This window comes from Platichthys flesus, chromosome 10 (genome assembly GCF_949316205.1).
Source record: "Platichthys flesus chromosome 10, fPlaFle2.1, whole genome shotgun sequence".
Classification (NCBI taxonomy): domain Eukaryota; kingdom Metazoa; phylum Chordata; class Actinopteri; order Pleuronectiformes; family Pleuronectidae; genus Platichthys; species Platichthys flesus.
Genome location: NC_084954.1, coordinates 8,459,491 through 8,475,517, shown reverse-complemented (window position 1 = coordinate 8,475,517; position 16,027 = coordinate 8,459,491). Strand labels below are relative to the sequence as shown.

Below are 16,027 nucleotides of genomic sequence, written 5' to 3'. Positions count from 1 at the left end.
TATATATTTAACACACCGACACTGGAACACATTTAAAACAAATAATCATTTTATTTATGTAGTATCTTTAACACAGCACTCAAGTTAGAGTTTGAAATTTGATTAATTTGAATATATTCCAACATCTTGTTTATGTACTGTCGCTGTTGAGCCCCAGGAAATGTATATAATCTACAATGTGTTGGACTGTATAACCATAGTTTACATTCAGAAATGTTCAGCTCCACTTCAACACTGACAGTGTACCTTTGTATAGTCCAGCTTTCTTCCTCTGTAGCTTCTTGTGCTTCTTTTAGATTAGTGCAGCACTGGAGGAGCAGGTCAGAAGATCATTTTTGCAAGTTCAAACATCACCTACAAGGAAAATAAACAACAGATGTAATATTACTTTACAGAAAAACGTTTGTAAATATTTTCAGTTGCAGCAACATTGTTTAATGTGATGAATTGAAGTTATAAACAAGGACCACTGTTGCAAATAAATAAGGTTACATTTTCCACAAGGTATGAAAGATCTCCTTCACCTCTATAGCGATGAGGATGATGATCATCCACTCCAGCCTCAAGCTGTGCTTCTCGCTCAGGTGGCTCCTCATTAGGTCTGTCAACTGGGAGCAATGTTCCAGCTTCTCATTCACAACCTGAAGAACAGATAGAACTGTTTGAGTCCAGATCAGAAACAAAGCGAAAGCTTCTTACAGCGCAAATCAGGGCGGGTCTCTATTTCTTTTTCGGGTCATGTTTACTTACGTTGACCCTGCGGTTGATGCTGAGGAACATGCAGGTCTTCTCGTACAGTTTTTCCAGGTTTTCTCTGTCCCAGTAGAAATCCGGTGTGAGGAGCAGGTCGGACCTCAGGTTTATACAGTGTCTGTCAGAGGAGGATGGAAATAGGAAATATAGAATGTAGGAAATCATACTTCATATCAATCACATCATATATATCATAGAAAAGAGACTGAAGTTAATGTCAACACAGAAATACAGAATAAAACAGTCCATTTAGAACAGCCTCTCCATATGCATTCACCATACACTGCCATTAGTAGAGCTGATACCTCAGTTGCCTTGAATTGAGCCAAGCTGCACCAAATTCAGAAATCATTCTCAAAGGAAAAGGTCACAATGTTAAAGAAAGTGAATAAAAGATCCTGGATCCACACCAAAATAAATCGGTTCCTCCCTGACTCATACCACATCCTTCCACTAAGTTTCAATGAAATCTGTTACTAACATTCGAAAAAGCCAACAACAAATGGACTTGGGTGAAATAATCTTCCTCGCTGAATAACCAGCAGTAACAGTGGGTGAACATGAATGTTATAATATTCATGTAACTGATTTGATTCTCTTCACAAACAAATTTGAGAACAAAAACCAAAAGGCCTGCAGTTGCCAATAGACTCCAATTAGACAAAATTGAATTTACTTTAAAGCGAACAGCTCTCCTATTTTCTGCATGACCTCCGCAGAGGACAACTTCACTCTTTTGCCAGACTTCAGCGTCTGAGCGAGAGAGAAGAAGAGAAACAAGGGCATTAGCATTCAGGCAAGCACTGATGTTTCCAAAAGAGAGTATGGTCTCCCTAACACAAAAACAACAACTCGCTACAAATACTCAGTTATTCCTAATTTCTTGCTGCTGGCCGGTAATATCCACTGTACCTCTGGAATCGACTGAATTGACTCCACAAAGTCGTCTAACGCCACCTCCCATATGGCCAGCTTCACTGGAAGAGAGAGAGCGAGAGAGAGAGGTGACTGGAGTGGAAGTGCGACAACAGAACAACACACAACTTGATGGTCTACAGTTGAAGGTTCTCACCTGACAAGCATAACGCATTTGAAAATGCAAATTTATCCAAGACCGCTTCATGTGGATCAATGCTATCATTTAGAATAAAGTTGCCGCTCTGAAGCTTTGTGTTTCCTCTGGGGGAGAAAATAGTTGTTTTATGAAAGCTACAAAAAGTGGGGAGGTAAAAAAACAGTTTGTTTGAGGATCGGAACAGAACCTACTCGCTAACAGTGTAGTTGATCTCTTCATTCTCCCAGTGAACTAATGCTACTTCATAAGGCTGGATCTCATGGCGCTCCAGTACCCTCAATACACTTTTCATCTAGAAAGACAGAGACATTGAAGAAGATCACGGAAGTAGAGACGTTAACAAGAAATGCAATTACTGACATATTTCTATAAAAGATACAGGGTGTTGTTTACCGTCTTCTCCTCAACATTCCAGTAAACTACTGAGCCTTCCCTGAAATTTCAGATTGGGATGGTTAGGACATGAATACCTAAGTTTTAGTTTAAACTTAATGTAGTAGACCAGGAGTCGAACAAAGAACTTTGGCTAAAGAAATGTCTCAACATTGAAAAGTTATGTTTCAGATGAGGAACTAAGTCATTTGGCAACATTTTTAATACTCAATACCTTTTTTGATACTGAATTTCTGTCAGTACTAAAGGGAATTTAGGTTTGATACCAGCCCCATTAAATAGAATACTAGATATTGAGCTGTCACTTAATAATATCTTTAAAAAACATTTACCATCCACAACAAAGAAACCCAAAACAAAGGAGGATTGAAAACAGATGATGTTATGTCTACCTGAAGAAGAACATGAGAGCGATGTCCTCTGGTTTTGCAGCCTTGTCTGTGCTGATAACCAGCACATTTGAAGCATCTGAAATCACAACACGATGATTCTAATAAAATGTTTGATGTTGCTGATCCAAGCGTTAAATAAACATATGTTACAGTTCTTTCTGCATAATCCAGTGGAGTCGTACCTCTCGGTAATTCTACCTCTTGGAAGCCGTGGCTTATCAAGTCATGGCAAAGTGTCGGCAGATGATACTGGTCTGCTGTTGCATAGGCGATACACCGCAGCATGTCCTATAGAGAAAACATGGGGATGGACTCATCACTGGAGCAAAAACATGAACATGATATCAACACATACAAATCAGCCATTTATCCGATGACTTGCTGCGTCACCTTGTCCTCCTTCAGAGACGGCTGGTTGGCTCTGGAGGGCTGTTTTGTCCTTGGTCCTTTGGGAATCCTCTTCACAGGCACCGTCACTGGTTTAATACTCGGCTTTAACATCGACTTCACGAGGTCCGTTGAATAAAAACGACTCTGTCCACTTCTACATTTGTTAAGCATCCCAGGGTCAACGAACAGAGCGTTGTTGAAACCTTTACATCCACCTAGAGCTGGCAGCACGTTTCTCCTTTGTGTCTGCTGTTGGTGTAGAATGTTAAAGTAACAGGTCCTGGAGATCCCTGGGCCAGAGGGAGTCCTGGGTTGGGATTCATACTTGTGAAGCTGGACGGACTGGGAGAGACTGGCCGAGGCACAGATGCAGAAGGGTTTCCTCCCTACCGGGCGCTGTGCTACCAGTCTGGACCACAACTTCTGGAGGAGCATCTTCTCATATAGACTGTGACCTACAACACAGGGATCAGATGTTACCAAGTTCTATATATATGGTTGTATTGTTTTATTTTAAATATAAATTTACAATAAAGTTCATGTAAAATATCAATCAATATATTAAATTCTTTATAAGAATTTGATAACAATATCTGAGGAATTATCGTAATCGTTTTAAATATATGTATTGGCTGATATGTCAGCATTGGATAAGTTTTACTCCCTACTACAGTATCAGAATGCAGTTATTAGTGTGACCTCAGTATGTGGTTCATCCTGATATGGGTTGTACTTTCTGATTAAACTCACCATTCATCAAGAGTTCATAATGTCAAGAAAATATTTATAATATGAAACGTGATATTGTTTGAATCGTATATCATGGGCACTGTTACCTAAATACCACTTCCTGCTATTATCATTACACATTATTGGATGTTTAATATTAATTTAATGTCACGTGTAACACACTTATTGCTATTTGGCAGGACTGACCTTGACAGTAACCACAGAATCATCTCTACCAGTCTGATTAACATTTACTCCCATTGAACTAGCTGGTTTGATTAGCACACCACTGATCATCCCAGTAGAATATCTGGAGCTACCTTCGCAGAGAGAGGAGGTGGTTCACATGCTGCTACATGTCACTGTGCAGCTGTTAGCCGTTAGCTTAGCTTACCAGGGATGACACGGGAGCGACTCACAGCATGACGCCGTTAAACGGATGTTGGAACGTCGGAAAACAAATGGCGCTGGCTCTGCGTGTAATGTTAAACTTCAAAGTGAATGTCTTCTGATTCTACGCATGTGAACCTGAATGACAGGTTGGATGTTTGTCAATAAAGTTTTGTGAAGCCGCTCACTTCCTGGTTGGCGTGACGTAGTAGTGAGGAGACGTTGCCCTGCGTGTTGACTGGCAGGTGAGAAATAAGTCAGAGGTGGTTTAATGGAGCTGCTCTTCTTCTCTTTCTTCTTTCTACCCATCTCTTGTTGTTTGGCTTGTCTTTGCTGCTTTACAAATTAGTTTGGGTTTTTCTTGAGATATTCATATTTAATATTAATAATTTGTAATAGTTTTGATTCTGGATTTCTGTTGATACTCAAAAAATTATATTTCATTTTGATATCTAGCTCCATCAAATTACAACATTTAAATAAATTACCATTACATAGTTTGCACTCAAAATAAGTCCTAACATAAAACCACTTCGTCTACCTGAAGAAGAAAATAATAATAAGTGTTGTTACCTGGTTTTGTGAAAATTTAAACAGGACTCTCATAGAATTGTTGATTTTTGTTGTGGTGTCAAATTATATATATATATAAACCCATGTCCCAATTCATTCCCTGCAAAGCTGTAACCTCTGTGTAATTCGGACACTTCTTGCATCTCGGTAGATCTACTTAGGCTAATGGAAGTCGAGGTAAAGTGTTGCCAAAAGATTCTGATCTACTGTATAAATTAAATAATATAAATCATATGAAATCAGAGGCTATGCTTGTAGAGAGGTTCTTTCTGTCTGAAATAAGGGCTAAACAACAGATGCAGTGACCTTCAGATGCATGATCATCAACTTTCCTGCCTTTGTTCCTTTATGCTCTTCCAAATGTCTGTCCGTACGTTAAATACTTTAAAATCAACATATTGATACAGAGATTTATTCTTTAATAAAATGAATCAAGTTTTTAAATGTCAGAGGTCCTCAACTACAGCACCCCCTCTGGCGGAGCACGGTATAGCCTGTGTTTGGAGTTGCCAGGAGACTTCTAAAACACTAACTCAAGAGACAACTGTTTGTCCACTTCCCCTGCAACACACCTAACTTTGGGAGTTATGGAAAACTCTGATGAGGTACGTTGAAGAAAATAAATGAATGTCACCTGTCTGCATGGAAGATATTAATGAGAAACAAAGTGCTCCATGTGCTGACAACTTCTTCTTATTGAAATCATGTGGAAAAAGTACTTGATATGGAATTTGTAATAACTCCTAACTGTTGTTCTTTGCTGTTTTCCAGCAGTCTAATGAGAGGGCGAGGCTGAGGATGAGAGTTGCCGTGCTGGAGGAGAGTGTTCGCTCCTCAGAGGTGGAGTGTAGAGCCAGCAGAGAGACGGTGCTGAGGCTGGTGGCAGAGCTCGACCGAGAGAGGAAGAAGGCCACGAGCAGTGCAGCGGTGCTCGACTCACTCAAAGTGGTACTAACACAACAAAGAGTCCCAGAACTCAGTTAGTTTACCATACACGCATCAGAACATTTAAAGAAAAGGCCCAAATAAAAGTCTTTGAAATGTTTTTTTGGATTTTTATTAATTCAGCTATTCTTGTTCCCCCCCCCCCCCCCCATACGTTTGATTTCTTAACACAAAAGGAGTAAAACTGTTTCTCCATTAACCTCACATAATGAATAGAATAATGGTGGGTCCATTTATTATTTGTCTTTTTTATTTGTTTAGAAGTAGTCAAATGTAGTTAATTTAGTGTAAGTATTATAGAATACTAATACTAAAGACCAATAATAATACTCAGTGCCTATGTTTTCAGGATGTAGACCCCCCGGTTGTTAAAACCATATCTCCTAGTAAAAAATAAACATAATAAAACTTCACCAGGACAGTTTACCATTGACATTGTTGTGTTTGTGTTGTTTTTGTCTCTTTCAGGAGTTGGATGGCCTGGAGGTGGGAAGGAGGAGCGTTGAGATGGATAGAGAAACCCTGATGGATAGGTTCGATGCCGGCAAGAGGGTGATTGAAGCAGCGAGACGAGAGTCCAACTGTCTGGAGAAACAGGTGGAGGAGCTGGAGAGGAAGCTCCAGTCGAGTCAACGAGAGACTCGGGCAGCTGGAGACAAACTGCAGACCTTCCTGAGAAAGGTGGCAGGTCAGCTGCAGGCTAAGTCTGACAACGTCATCATGCCCACAGAGAAAGATGTTTCAAAATCACTGGATGAGGTGAGGGATCAGGGGGGATCTCGATGCTATCACACAAGAAGAATTATATTCTTAAAGACTAGAAAAACTATGTATAGATGACACCTTTACTATGAGACCAATACATGCTGTCTTTGAGATTCAAACGATTTAAATGTCTAATTTTTGGCTTTTTGAAAGTTCACAACTCCACATTTGGAGGATTCTCCTTCAAACTTGGACTTTGCCCATAGACTTGTGTTTAAGCATTGATTATTTTAAGTTTATGATTTGTTTTCAGCATACACATGACTAACCCTGTAAATCCTAATTAAGTAAAACATTGTTTTAAGTATAAATACTTTGTACAGCAAAATAGGCCTTGCCAGTGTTATAATTTCTGGTGCATTGACAAATAAGCAGTTCTTCATTATAGCCAGTTGCAGTTGTTGTTAGTTTTAGTCATTTATATAATTTAGTGTTCAATTTACCCTATAACAAAACTTTGTATATTATTTTGTGTAAGCTAGGTTTTAATGTTAATCATCAAAGTATTTAAGGAAACAATTAAACTGAATTAAAGCAGCGGGAAATCAAAATACTCCAGTTGAGTACAACACTCAAGCAAACGTATGTAGTCACTTTCCACTACAATGTATCTTCGCTTTAAATCCTCCATCTCCTCTCAAAGGGATGCTCCTATTCTAAACTAAACTTGAGCATCCTTGCGTCTGTTGTGCAGATGATGTCTGAGATGGAGGCCAGGCTCTGTCAAGGCTCAGAGGAGCTGAATGAGCAATCGGCGCTCCAGCACAGTGCGCTGCAGAGGGCACAGCTTGCAGAGCAGCAGGTCCAGGACCTGCGAGAGAGACTGCAGGGTCTGGAGACTGAGCTGCTGACGGCAGATATGCATCATGACGGGCTGCGACAAGGCCAACAGCAAGTGAGTTAAGTACATAAACAGTAAATGTGACTATTCATTAAAGTTCTTAGTCCTATGGCAAATGTCCTTGATTTGTTGTTTCAGTATGAGCAGTTCCTGGAGCAGCTGTCAGAGACGTTGATGGTTGACAGCATCGCTCTGGATCTGGGCTTTGACATGAGGCTAAAACTCATCCTGTCACGAGCAGAACAACTTGTCAAAAAAGAAGGGAGTGCTCTGGTGGAGAGCAAAAGTCTCACTTACAGTTTACAGCGAAAGGTAACCAACACACACACTGTCACCTGTGGCATCGTGAGAGCAATAACAAGTCAATAGAGGTGGCTTTAAACAACCAATTTAAGCCTAACCCCTAGGCTTAAACTAACCCTAACCCAAACTGAAGTGTACAACTGGATCATAAAGAAACCATATTTTATTTGTGTTTATTAGCGCACCTCTAAATGCATAAATGTAAAAAAGCTACATATCATCTATTGCATGGCCAGTGACGCACCTGTGTTTAAACCTTTCCAGTTAAAATCCCAGAAGGACCAACTGGAGAGCAAAGGACTCCACATCCAGCTCCTGAGGAAGAAGGTGTCGGAGCAGGAGGAGGAGAGGAGGTGTCGCTCGGCACTGGCTGTGCAGCGAGAAGATGCCCATCTGGAAAGCAGGAGGCTTCAGAAAAAACTAGAGCGTCTCCAGAGCGACCTGAGGGCCACCAAGCAGAGCAACACTGAACTCAAAGCCCAGCTCTCCCACACTAACGAGCTCAAGGTAGAGGGGACAAGGGTTCGGCCCCAAAGTTGATCCAGAGGCATTTTCATCTCATAATATTTGGTGTAATTGTATTGTTGAGGTGTAAAGATCATATTTTGTAACTGTGGACACATTTTGTAAAAGCAAATCACCCAAGTACATTTTAAGTATAATATTATTCAAGAGCATTAAACCAACTTTGTCTCCTTGACAAATGAATTGAATAAAAGTTCTTTCACTCAACACCTCTGTCTGACATGGCAAGTTGAAAGTCATGGAACAGAGTGAGACCATGCAGGAGCAGAAGAAGAGGCTGGAGCGGCTGGCGGAGGGGAAGGCCAAGGTGGAGAAGAAGCTGGGTTCCGTGAGCTCGGAGCTTCAGAGCCACGAGAAAAAGACCCAGGAGGACGAGCAGCAACTCGGCTCCCTCAGACAGAGCCTGGCCCAGCTGTCTGACAGAGAGAGGGAGGTAAGAGAGAGATGCATATGAAAGCTTTTGTTAGGAAGCTTCTCTCTTTTTAAATTGGCCGAGCTGCAGAACAATTTAACCCTAATGGTCGTTTATCTTATAAATCCTCTTATTGAGCCTTGGTTGTTTAGTGTCACACCAGCTATTAAGACTATATGTGTGTGGTGGGTCAAACTGTGTCGACCATTTTTCTGTCCATGTTTCAGTCGCTGGATTTCCGCATGGTAGTTTCCCAGATGCTCAGTTTGGATGCAACGGCCCCGCCTCTCCCAAATCATGAAATCATCAAATCCCTGGAGAACCTTCTTCACACTCATCATCACTATCACCACCTTTATCACCATGTGAATACGCCGTGGCAATGTCCCACTCACCGGAGGCCTCATCTCTGCCCAAACCAGGATCTTCATGACAGCTCCTCCTTGGATTCTACTTCCAGGTCCGCTCATCCAGAAGACACAGTTCCCCTTTAAGAAGCCTACAGTTTACTTCAAGCTATTGTGGACATTAAAATAGACCTCATACAGAATGAGATTATCTCTCGGAAACCACATTTTCCTGTCTGCGTTTTGGGAAGAAAATATGATTCACTAAAAATATATCAGCAATGAAAAAAAGAATAAAAAGACAAATATCAAAATAAGGATTTGGCATTCATTGTTTTTCATGGTCGCATATACATACATTTCTCATGTTCATTTTTCACCATTATTTACATGTTAAATAATCTTGGACTGTTATACATTTGATACTGAACTGACGGTCATACAAAATATACAGTCCATCTTTATGTCATAATTCTCAATCTTAAAATTTTGTATCTTTAAAAAATATAAACAGTCAAATGTATAAAGACCACGGATGACTAACGTAACAGTGTTGTGTCGGACTTTGATATTAAAACACACATCTTGGCTTAAAGGAATCTCACAACGGTGTAAATCAAGTTAAAAATGGATTCGACACAGAGACGGATGAGAGTTGATCAAAACAATGATCAGAACTGCATGCCAACGAGTAAAAAAATAATTGCAATGTGAGATATAATAAATGTCATTGTTATTGTATTATTTTACAAACTTTTCACTCACAAGCAAATTCACAGGCTATTTTCCAGCAATTAACTTTGGTGCTATCCACTGACAGTTTTCCTTCCGAGCAATACATCTTTGTTTACGTCACTGTCCACAATGTCCAAAATGTCCACTGTGGGAAAGAACGTCTCCTCAGCAAAGATGCTGCTTAATAAACAGAGCATTACACAGAGGATGGCGGTGAAATGTTTGATCCTATGTGCTACACACAGAGATATTAACTGTAGAGGTCAGATGTTCTTCTACAGTGACAATGATCGAGATCAGTCTTTGCTCTTCAGGAACATCAACGTGTTCCACCTCATACTTGTGGCAGAATACTGGAATGGAAAAGCCCTCACAGGGAGCCTACACTGGAGGTGGTCCGTTCCTGTAGCTGAGCATCGGGTAGAAGGAATGAGCAAAGTTGTTGGACTGCGTGCAGTAGTCCTCCTCGGACATTGGCAGCAGGAAGGCAACAACCACTAGCAGGAGCAGGAGGAGCTGAAAAGGCAATGCCACCCAAAGGATGCGCCACAGATACCGTGACCTACGAGCCGCCGGCGTCTCCGGATCAGAAGGGAAGGAAGCGGATCCAGCGCCGCTGCGAGACCTGGTCGAACACAAACACGCATTCACAAACGCAGCACAGACTCAGGTTTAGTTACGCACATCGATCTGCAGGATCAAACGAGAATCTGCCTTCTCATCCGAATCCCTGGTTTCATAACGGTAACTGGGAAAATCTATCCTAAGAAAAATCCTAGTAAATTAGTCTGATTGAATAAACTTAACTGTAACTGCATCCTAATCTTATAACCCTGTCACCACAATTGCACTGTTCACCATGTTTCGACCAGTTTTCAATCCAAATAAGGTCTCAGGTCAGCGACAGGGGAACTGCATGGGAGTGCTTTCGGCTGGAAGCACCATGCTGCGTTCACAGACACAGTCAACATGGTTCAAAGCAATGCTGGAACAATGTCTGACGTTGTGATCCGCATGCTGACTGAGACTGGGTGGATAAACACGACCACAAAGACAGTCACGAGAACAGTTAACAAGGCATTCTGCACTAAACAAATGTGTTTATCATGTGAGCTTGCATTCCTTTGCAGAGTGTGTTAAGATGACGGACAACAGGCATGCTGCAAGTACCAGCTGATATTCAGATCTCTCTTTTTTCTTAAAAAGGACTCTTTGAAAGTTTGTGTCCTTTGAAAAATGCAAAGCATGCCGAGACAAGAGGAGCATAGCCATTAGAAAGAGCTTCTTTAACAAAGTAGTTTAGCTTTTTGCGTAAATGAACAGTTTGGGAAAGATGCACATTTGCTTTCTTGCTGAGGGTTAGATGAGGATGATTGGTACTGTTCTGATTATCGATTGTATGTAAAGATAAATACGTCTCCACTTCCCCACACTGACTAGAACTATTTACAACCATCAGAGTTTTTATTATCTATATAAAATGTTATTTGACATATTTTCTAGTTTGGTCCATGTCCCATCAGCTAACATGGAGGACCTCTTCTGCAACCAGCCACCAGGGGATGATCATGACTCTTTGGCTTCACTTCTGGGAAGAGGTCATATTGTAGATACATTCTATGAGCTACAGCCAGGAGATGATTAGCGTAGCTTTGCCTTAAGACTCTTCAAAGGAAAATCCCAGCGAGAAAAACAAATGAACGTGTTTCCCAAAATGTCAAAGTCTTTATTTGCATCATTTATTTTCACCATCACCCTCAGATATTCTCAAAGGTTAGAGGACGTTGTCAGTAAAAGTGAATAATTATAAAAGCACGTTTACTTACGACTCTAAAAACAATTCAGGTATGTATTTTAATATGGAGAGAATGGGTCTGCAGCGAAAATCTCGGATGTAACTAATGTGATCTGTGACTTGAGGAATGCATGGATATTCATGATGGTGATGTTCTTTGAGTTTTGCTGAAGTGCCCCTTGACCACTTCACAAAATGGAGACCTGAGAGGCAAGACTCACAGATGAGACACTGAGGGGAGGGGGAGATGGTGGAGAGTCAGTGTGATAGCAGCAACAGCATCAGAAGAAGAGGAGGAGGAGGAGGAAGAAGAAATGTTTGATACAAGAGAAAGAGAGAGAGAGAGAGAGAGAGATAATGAGAGAGAGAGAAACTGCAGCCTTTGCATTGTTCATTGCAGACATTTCCTGGCTTGGCCATTTGAGAAGTAAAGGCGTGTGTGTGTGCGCTCAGTAATAGCGAGGGATAGTTAGACGTAGAAGAATATTTGTGGAAGACGTAAGAAGTGCCCTCTGGTTAGCGTTATCAAGCAGCCGAGGACATTGGCGGAGAGGAGGCCTTGCACCGTTCCTTGTGAAACTGTTATCAAGGATGTGTGGGCTGCCACTCACCTCATCACCTAACCTACACACAGTGTCTAGACTTACAGAAGATGATGGAATTCAAGATCATGAGCTGCTAATCTGGCACATGCATTTGAATCGGAATTTCACAATATTTTTTTTTAGCTCTTTTAAACTGAGCTGTCGGTTTAAGACTTGGGGATGATCAGAAATCGTGAGTCAGCCTCCAAGTGCATCATGGGCGCATGAGTTCCATTATCTTCTGGGTGTGCTAGAAACCAACAGAAAGGTACCTGTGGTGTGGACTGCTCACAGAGGGTCCAGGCTGTGACAGACTACTTTTGCCCCGTTGCTGTTTGCAATGAACAGGGGGGGGGGAGGGGGTAAAAGAAAGAAAGTATGTTTCAGTCCAGGCAAATCAAGACAAAGCTACTGATGAAATCCCCCAAGAATGAAAGAAGGGCAGCAACAAAATCATACGTGAAGGTGATAGATTTTGTAACCCTGTGATAAGAGGGACTCTGGCTTTGGCTTGAGAGTGCAACAGAGAGACTGCAATAGGAAGCTACAGATAATGCAATGCTATGCAATGGGTCTTTGATAACAGTGATATTCAGAAACATACACATAGTATAAGCAGCAACATGCTTATTTGGACTGATCTTTAAATTAATAATGACTCAGCACTATACTAGAAATATTGCTTTCTCATTCCTGTAGCTTACAATATAAAACAAATATAATATCACGCCTACTACATCATAAAAATCACACTTTCTATTTGTCTTTTGTAATTTTCTTATAGCCAGTGTTCTGGGGATAACACTACGAGGATAAAAACAATATTAGAGTGAGAGGAAATTTTAGGAAAGTCAATTGGAAGGAGATATTCGTAGGATAGTTTTAGTTTGAAAATAGTGAAAAAAGAAAAAGTGATCACTTGGTTAGTCTTTACCAAGAAGAGGAAGGAACAAATGACAAAAAGATAGAGAAAGGAACTCCCAGTTTTTCAAGCAGGATTTGCTCTGGGAAAAGAAGACATGCAAGAGTGAGAGTAAAAGGCTTGGAGAAGCTCAGAATTCAAGGGGTGTGATTGTAAAGCAGGAAGTAGAGGTGTAGAGAAGTGTGAGGAGAGGTCTTGGGATGACAGGGGTGAACCGGGCCTCAGTGGGGGCATTCAGGGCACAAGTTACTATGTGCGGTGTCCCATAAGGGTTACCAAACAGCTGGCTTCTCATAGAGCAGCATGGACAGGTGGGTGCAAACGTTACCGATCGTCGATGGCTGGGTGTGCTGCGTCCTGACACGGGACTGAGGGAACCGGATGTGTCCAACTCATCAGCAGAGGACCAAGAGGACAGATCCTGGCAAAAGCAAATGTTTAAAAAAAAAGATATAGATGTGGGAGGGATAGAGTGAGAGAAGAATTTGATATAAGCAGTGGTAGGCAAGTAAAAACCTCAGCCTAGAGTCCTGTGCTTCCACTACAACTGTAAAAAGGGAACCCTGGACAGGTATAAATTGGGAGAAGCTCTACCTGTTGGCTACTTGTGATGTCCAGAATCCTGGCCAGCTCTCTCAGGTCCCTGGTTACTTCTTTGAGCAGCAGTTTGAGTCTGTTCCCAATAACGTGGACCTTCTCCTTGGCCTCCAGGCAGTCGCTTCCCTGAGAGTTGACCAGCAACTGGAGGGACATGTCTTGTAGCGAGGCGACTTTCAGCTGAGAGTCCAGGAGCTCCTGGCGGATTTGCTGTGTGGGAAAACAGACATTCAAAAATAATTGAAGCAACAGAAACAGACTGTGCTGCCATCCTTAAAATAGATGTCTGTAAAAAAGGAAATACCGATAACATATTTTTCCATATATAGCTCTGATTGGAACAACTTGTAATATTTACAAAATTTAAGGAAATAACCTATATTTAAGGCGATATTTAAATTACATTCATCTGAGGGAGATGGAAAATACAAGATACTGCAGGTATGAGATAATAAGTCACAGGATGCTTATATGTAACCAAAAATCTCAGTACAGCCCCTGCACTAATACTACTCAGAAAACTCTCCTGCTACAAGCAATATGTATTTATAACAAACGTCTGTGTCTGATCTTAATCTAATTTGAATTTAATCTCGTTCCACTCTAATCTTGTTACTAAACATACTGATGTAATCAATAAGGTACCGTCAGTGTTTTGTGATGCTCATGGAGGGTGTCACTGTCCTGGATGGGGTCGATGGGAACCACCTCGTTCCTCCGGCGGTCGATGTTCTCCAGCCACAGCAGCAGACCGTGGCTCATCTCATGGAAGTCCTGTTGATCAGATGTTAAACAGGAACTCAGAGATTCAACTCTTGAAAATGTTCAGGGAATTTCATATATACAGATGCTTTGTCCAAACAAGATTCATTGAACAAGCTGTGTTGAGATAGCGAGCGGCACTTACCTGACACTGCATGAGCGCTTCCTGCAGCGAAGACCTCCACTCCTCCAGTGAGCCGCCCAGTTTGTCCCAGTGGTTGTTCATATCTTTCAGTTTGGCCTGCAGCTCTCTGGACTCCTCGTTGTCTGGCTGCAGGAACTCAGCACTGCACAGGTTGATGGACATCGCGATAGCCTTGCGCTTATCATAGGCCTTCTGCAGCTCCTGTTGAAAAGTAACAAAGAGAAACGTGATCTTACTTTACCGACGATACAAGGAGGCCATATATAAAGACTTGGTTTCAAATGTTAAAGACATCTAAGCTGATTGACGGGATCAAGTTTGTAAATTGAGAAAAATAATAAAGACAGAATAGTGGGATGGTTTAGGAACAACTATTAAACCTTGAGCTTTTTGATGCGCAGCTCAATCGTCTGGATGTCGGTGCTGAGGTCCAGCCTCCGCTGCTGCTCCAGCTCATCCTCCGTCTCCCCGAGCCAGGTCCAGATTTTGTTCAGGTCCGAGTTCAGCTGCTGCCACTGCTGCTGGCTCTGCTTTGTGCGCATCTCCTTGCTGAGGTTCTGAGCCTGCAGCAGCTCCCAGCGTTCAATCACACCTAGGGAGTAGAATTTTCCATTTTGAATAAAAGAAATGAATAAGCCACTCAAATTCATATACTTGTTAATTGGACATGATCCCAAACAGATTTCGAAAGGGCCTACAAATTCTCTCATTTATTCACTGGCCCCGTTCTTCCTGCTTTCAAAAACCTGCAGTAGTTTTATCTCTCCTTAAGATACCCACAGTAGTTTTCAACAGATTTAGATAAATCTCCAATTTACCTTCCCCCCCCAAAATGACTCATCATTACCTGATGTCTGGGACTCTGAGCTACTGGGATCTGCCAGTCCAGACACCGCTTCTTCCTCCTCCTTCAGCTCATTGCCCATCCTCTTCACTGTGTCAATACTGCCACGGCACTCACCCAGCAGCCGCATCTACAGCATGGAAGTGATAGGTCACAGGTATCAATTGGCATAGTTAGAAGCAGATATAAAATATTTATTAATAAAAACTGCACTAATGGCTGCTTATAAATCGACAATTGTGCTGATTGTGCCTCTAGTCTTCATCTATCTGATCGTGTGACACATACGTATCCCAAGTACGAGGCATCCAGCTCCGTGCTGGTTGGAGTGCGGCTGCGGCTGCTCTCCGTTTGCTGCTGCAGGAAACGGCCGACGTCCAGAGGATGAATGTTGGAGTCAGAAGAGGCAACTTCCCCTGGAGACACAACAACATCCGGTCATCTTTGCAAAATGTGATTAAACATTCAACCAAAATGGTCACGTGAAATATACTCGACCCAAGAAGAAGTAGGACCCCGTTCAGACAGAGAAATCAGACAGAGAGAGCAACAAGTGACCTTCTGCTCTGCAACAGAAAAGCCTCATTGCTTTGCTCTCCTTTCCTGCTTGCGTCAGGAGTTTCATCCTTAATTTGAGTTACAGCGTTCAAAAGCATTTCTCTCAACGGTAATATGTCTCTGTGTGAACGGAGGCGGTGAAAAAAATTCTATTTTGAAACAAATCTGCAATCCCTTCAGCAAGAAGTTCAGACTTGTTCACAGTGACAATAAAACAACATGCTTTTCTGTCACACAAAAATGCACATCCAG

The 16,027-nt window shown here is 41.7% G+C and overlaps 3 protein-coding genes across 9 annotated transcripts in view; 1 reads left to right on the top strand and 2 right to left on the bottom strand.

Annotated features, from left to right (window-relative positions):
• Positions 1-27: 27 nt before the first annotated feature.
• rmnd1 (required for meiotic nuclear division 1 homolog) lies at positions 28-4,308 on the bottom strand. 3 transcript variants are annotated; one of them, XM_062397598.1, is made up of 12 exons: positions 4,127-4,302; positions 3,004-3,458; positions 2,796-2,901; positions 2,614-2,689; positions 2,222-2,261; positions 2,020-2,120; positions 1,826-1,932; positions 1,666-1,730; positions 1,430-1,506; positions 751-871; positions 525-641; positions 28-354 (listed from the first exon to the last, which is right to left on the bottom strand). In XM_062397598.1, the coding sequence occupies exons 2-12, from the start codon at positions 3,436-3,438 to the stop codon at positions 322-324; spliced, it is 1,278 nt and encodes a 425-aa protein (XP_062253582.1). In that variant the 5' UTR covers positions 3,439-3,458; positions 4,127-4,302; the 3' UTR covers positions 28-321. The 3 variants fall into 3 exon arrangements, 2 of the variants coding, with proteins under 2 accessions (XP_062253582.1, XP_062253583.1); XM_062397599.1 differs by lacking the exon at positions 4,127-4,302 and adding an exon at positions 3,940-4,042; XR_009922082.1 differs by lacking the exon at positions 1,430-1,506 and having other exon boundaries at positions 331-354; positions 4,127-4,308.
• An 892-nt stretch (positions 4,309-5,200) lies between these two features.
• On the top strand, positions 5,201-8,988 carry ccdc170 (coiled-coil domain containing 170). Its single transcript, XM_062397597.1, has 8 exons — positions 5,201-5,300; positions 5,467-5,643; positions 6,109-6,399; positions 7,100-7,300; positions 7,385-7,558; positions 7,814-8,056; positions 8,304-8,507; positions 8,714-8,988. The coding sequence occupies exons 1-8, from the start codon at positions 5,283-5,285 to the stop codon at positions 8,978-8,980; spliced, it is 1,575 nt and encodes a 524-aa protein (XP_062253581.1). The 5' UTR covers positions 5,201-5,282; the 3' UTR covers positions 8,981-8,988.
• A 153-nt stretch (positions 8,989-9,141) lies between these two features.
• syne1b (spectrin repeat containing, nuclear envelope 1b) overlaps positions 9,142-16,027 on the bottom strand; it is a 69,812-nt gene continuing 62,926 nt past the window's right edge. For 3 of the 5 annotated variants that reach the window (XM_062397596.1, XM_062397591.1, XM_062397592.1), the window contains 9 exons: positions 15,506-15,633; positions 15,221-15,347; positions 14,754-14,965; positions 14,374-14,574; positions 14,112-14,240; positions 13,464-13,676; positions 13,198-13,290; positions 12,220-12,278; positions 9,142-10,193 (listed from right to left, as the gene is read on the bottom strand). In XM_062397596.1, the coding sequence (XP_062253580.1) occupies positions 9,950-10,193; positions 12,220-12,278; positions 13,198-13,290; positions 13,464-13,676; positions 14,112-14,240; positions 14,374-14,574; positions 14,754-14,965; positions 15,221-15,347; positions 15,506-15,633 (1,406 nt within the window). In that variant the 3' untranslated portion in view covers positions 9,142-9,949. The remainder of the gene's footprint in view (positions 10,194-12,219; positions 12,279-13,197; positions 13,291-13,463; positions 13,677-14,111; positions 14,241-14,373; positions 14,575-14,753; positions 14,966-15,220; positions 15,348-15,505; positions 15,634-16,027) is intronic. The other 2 variants (XM_062397593.1, XM_062397594.1) reach the window with 1 other exon arrangement.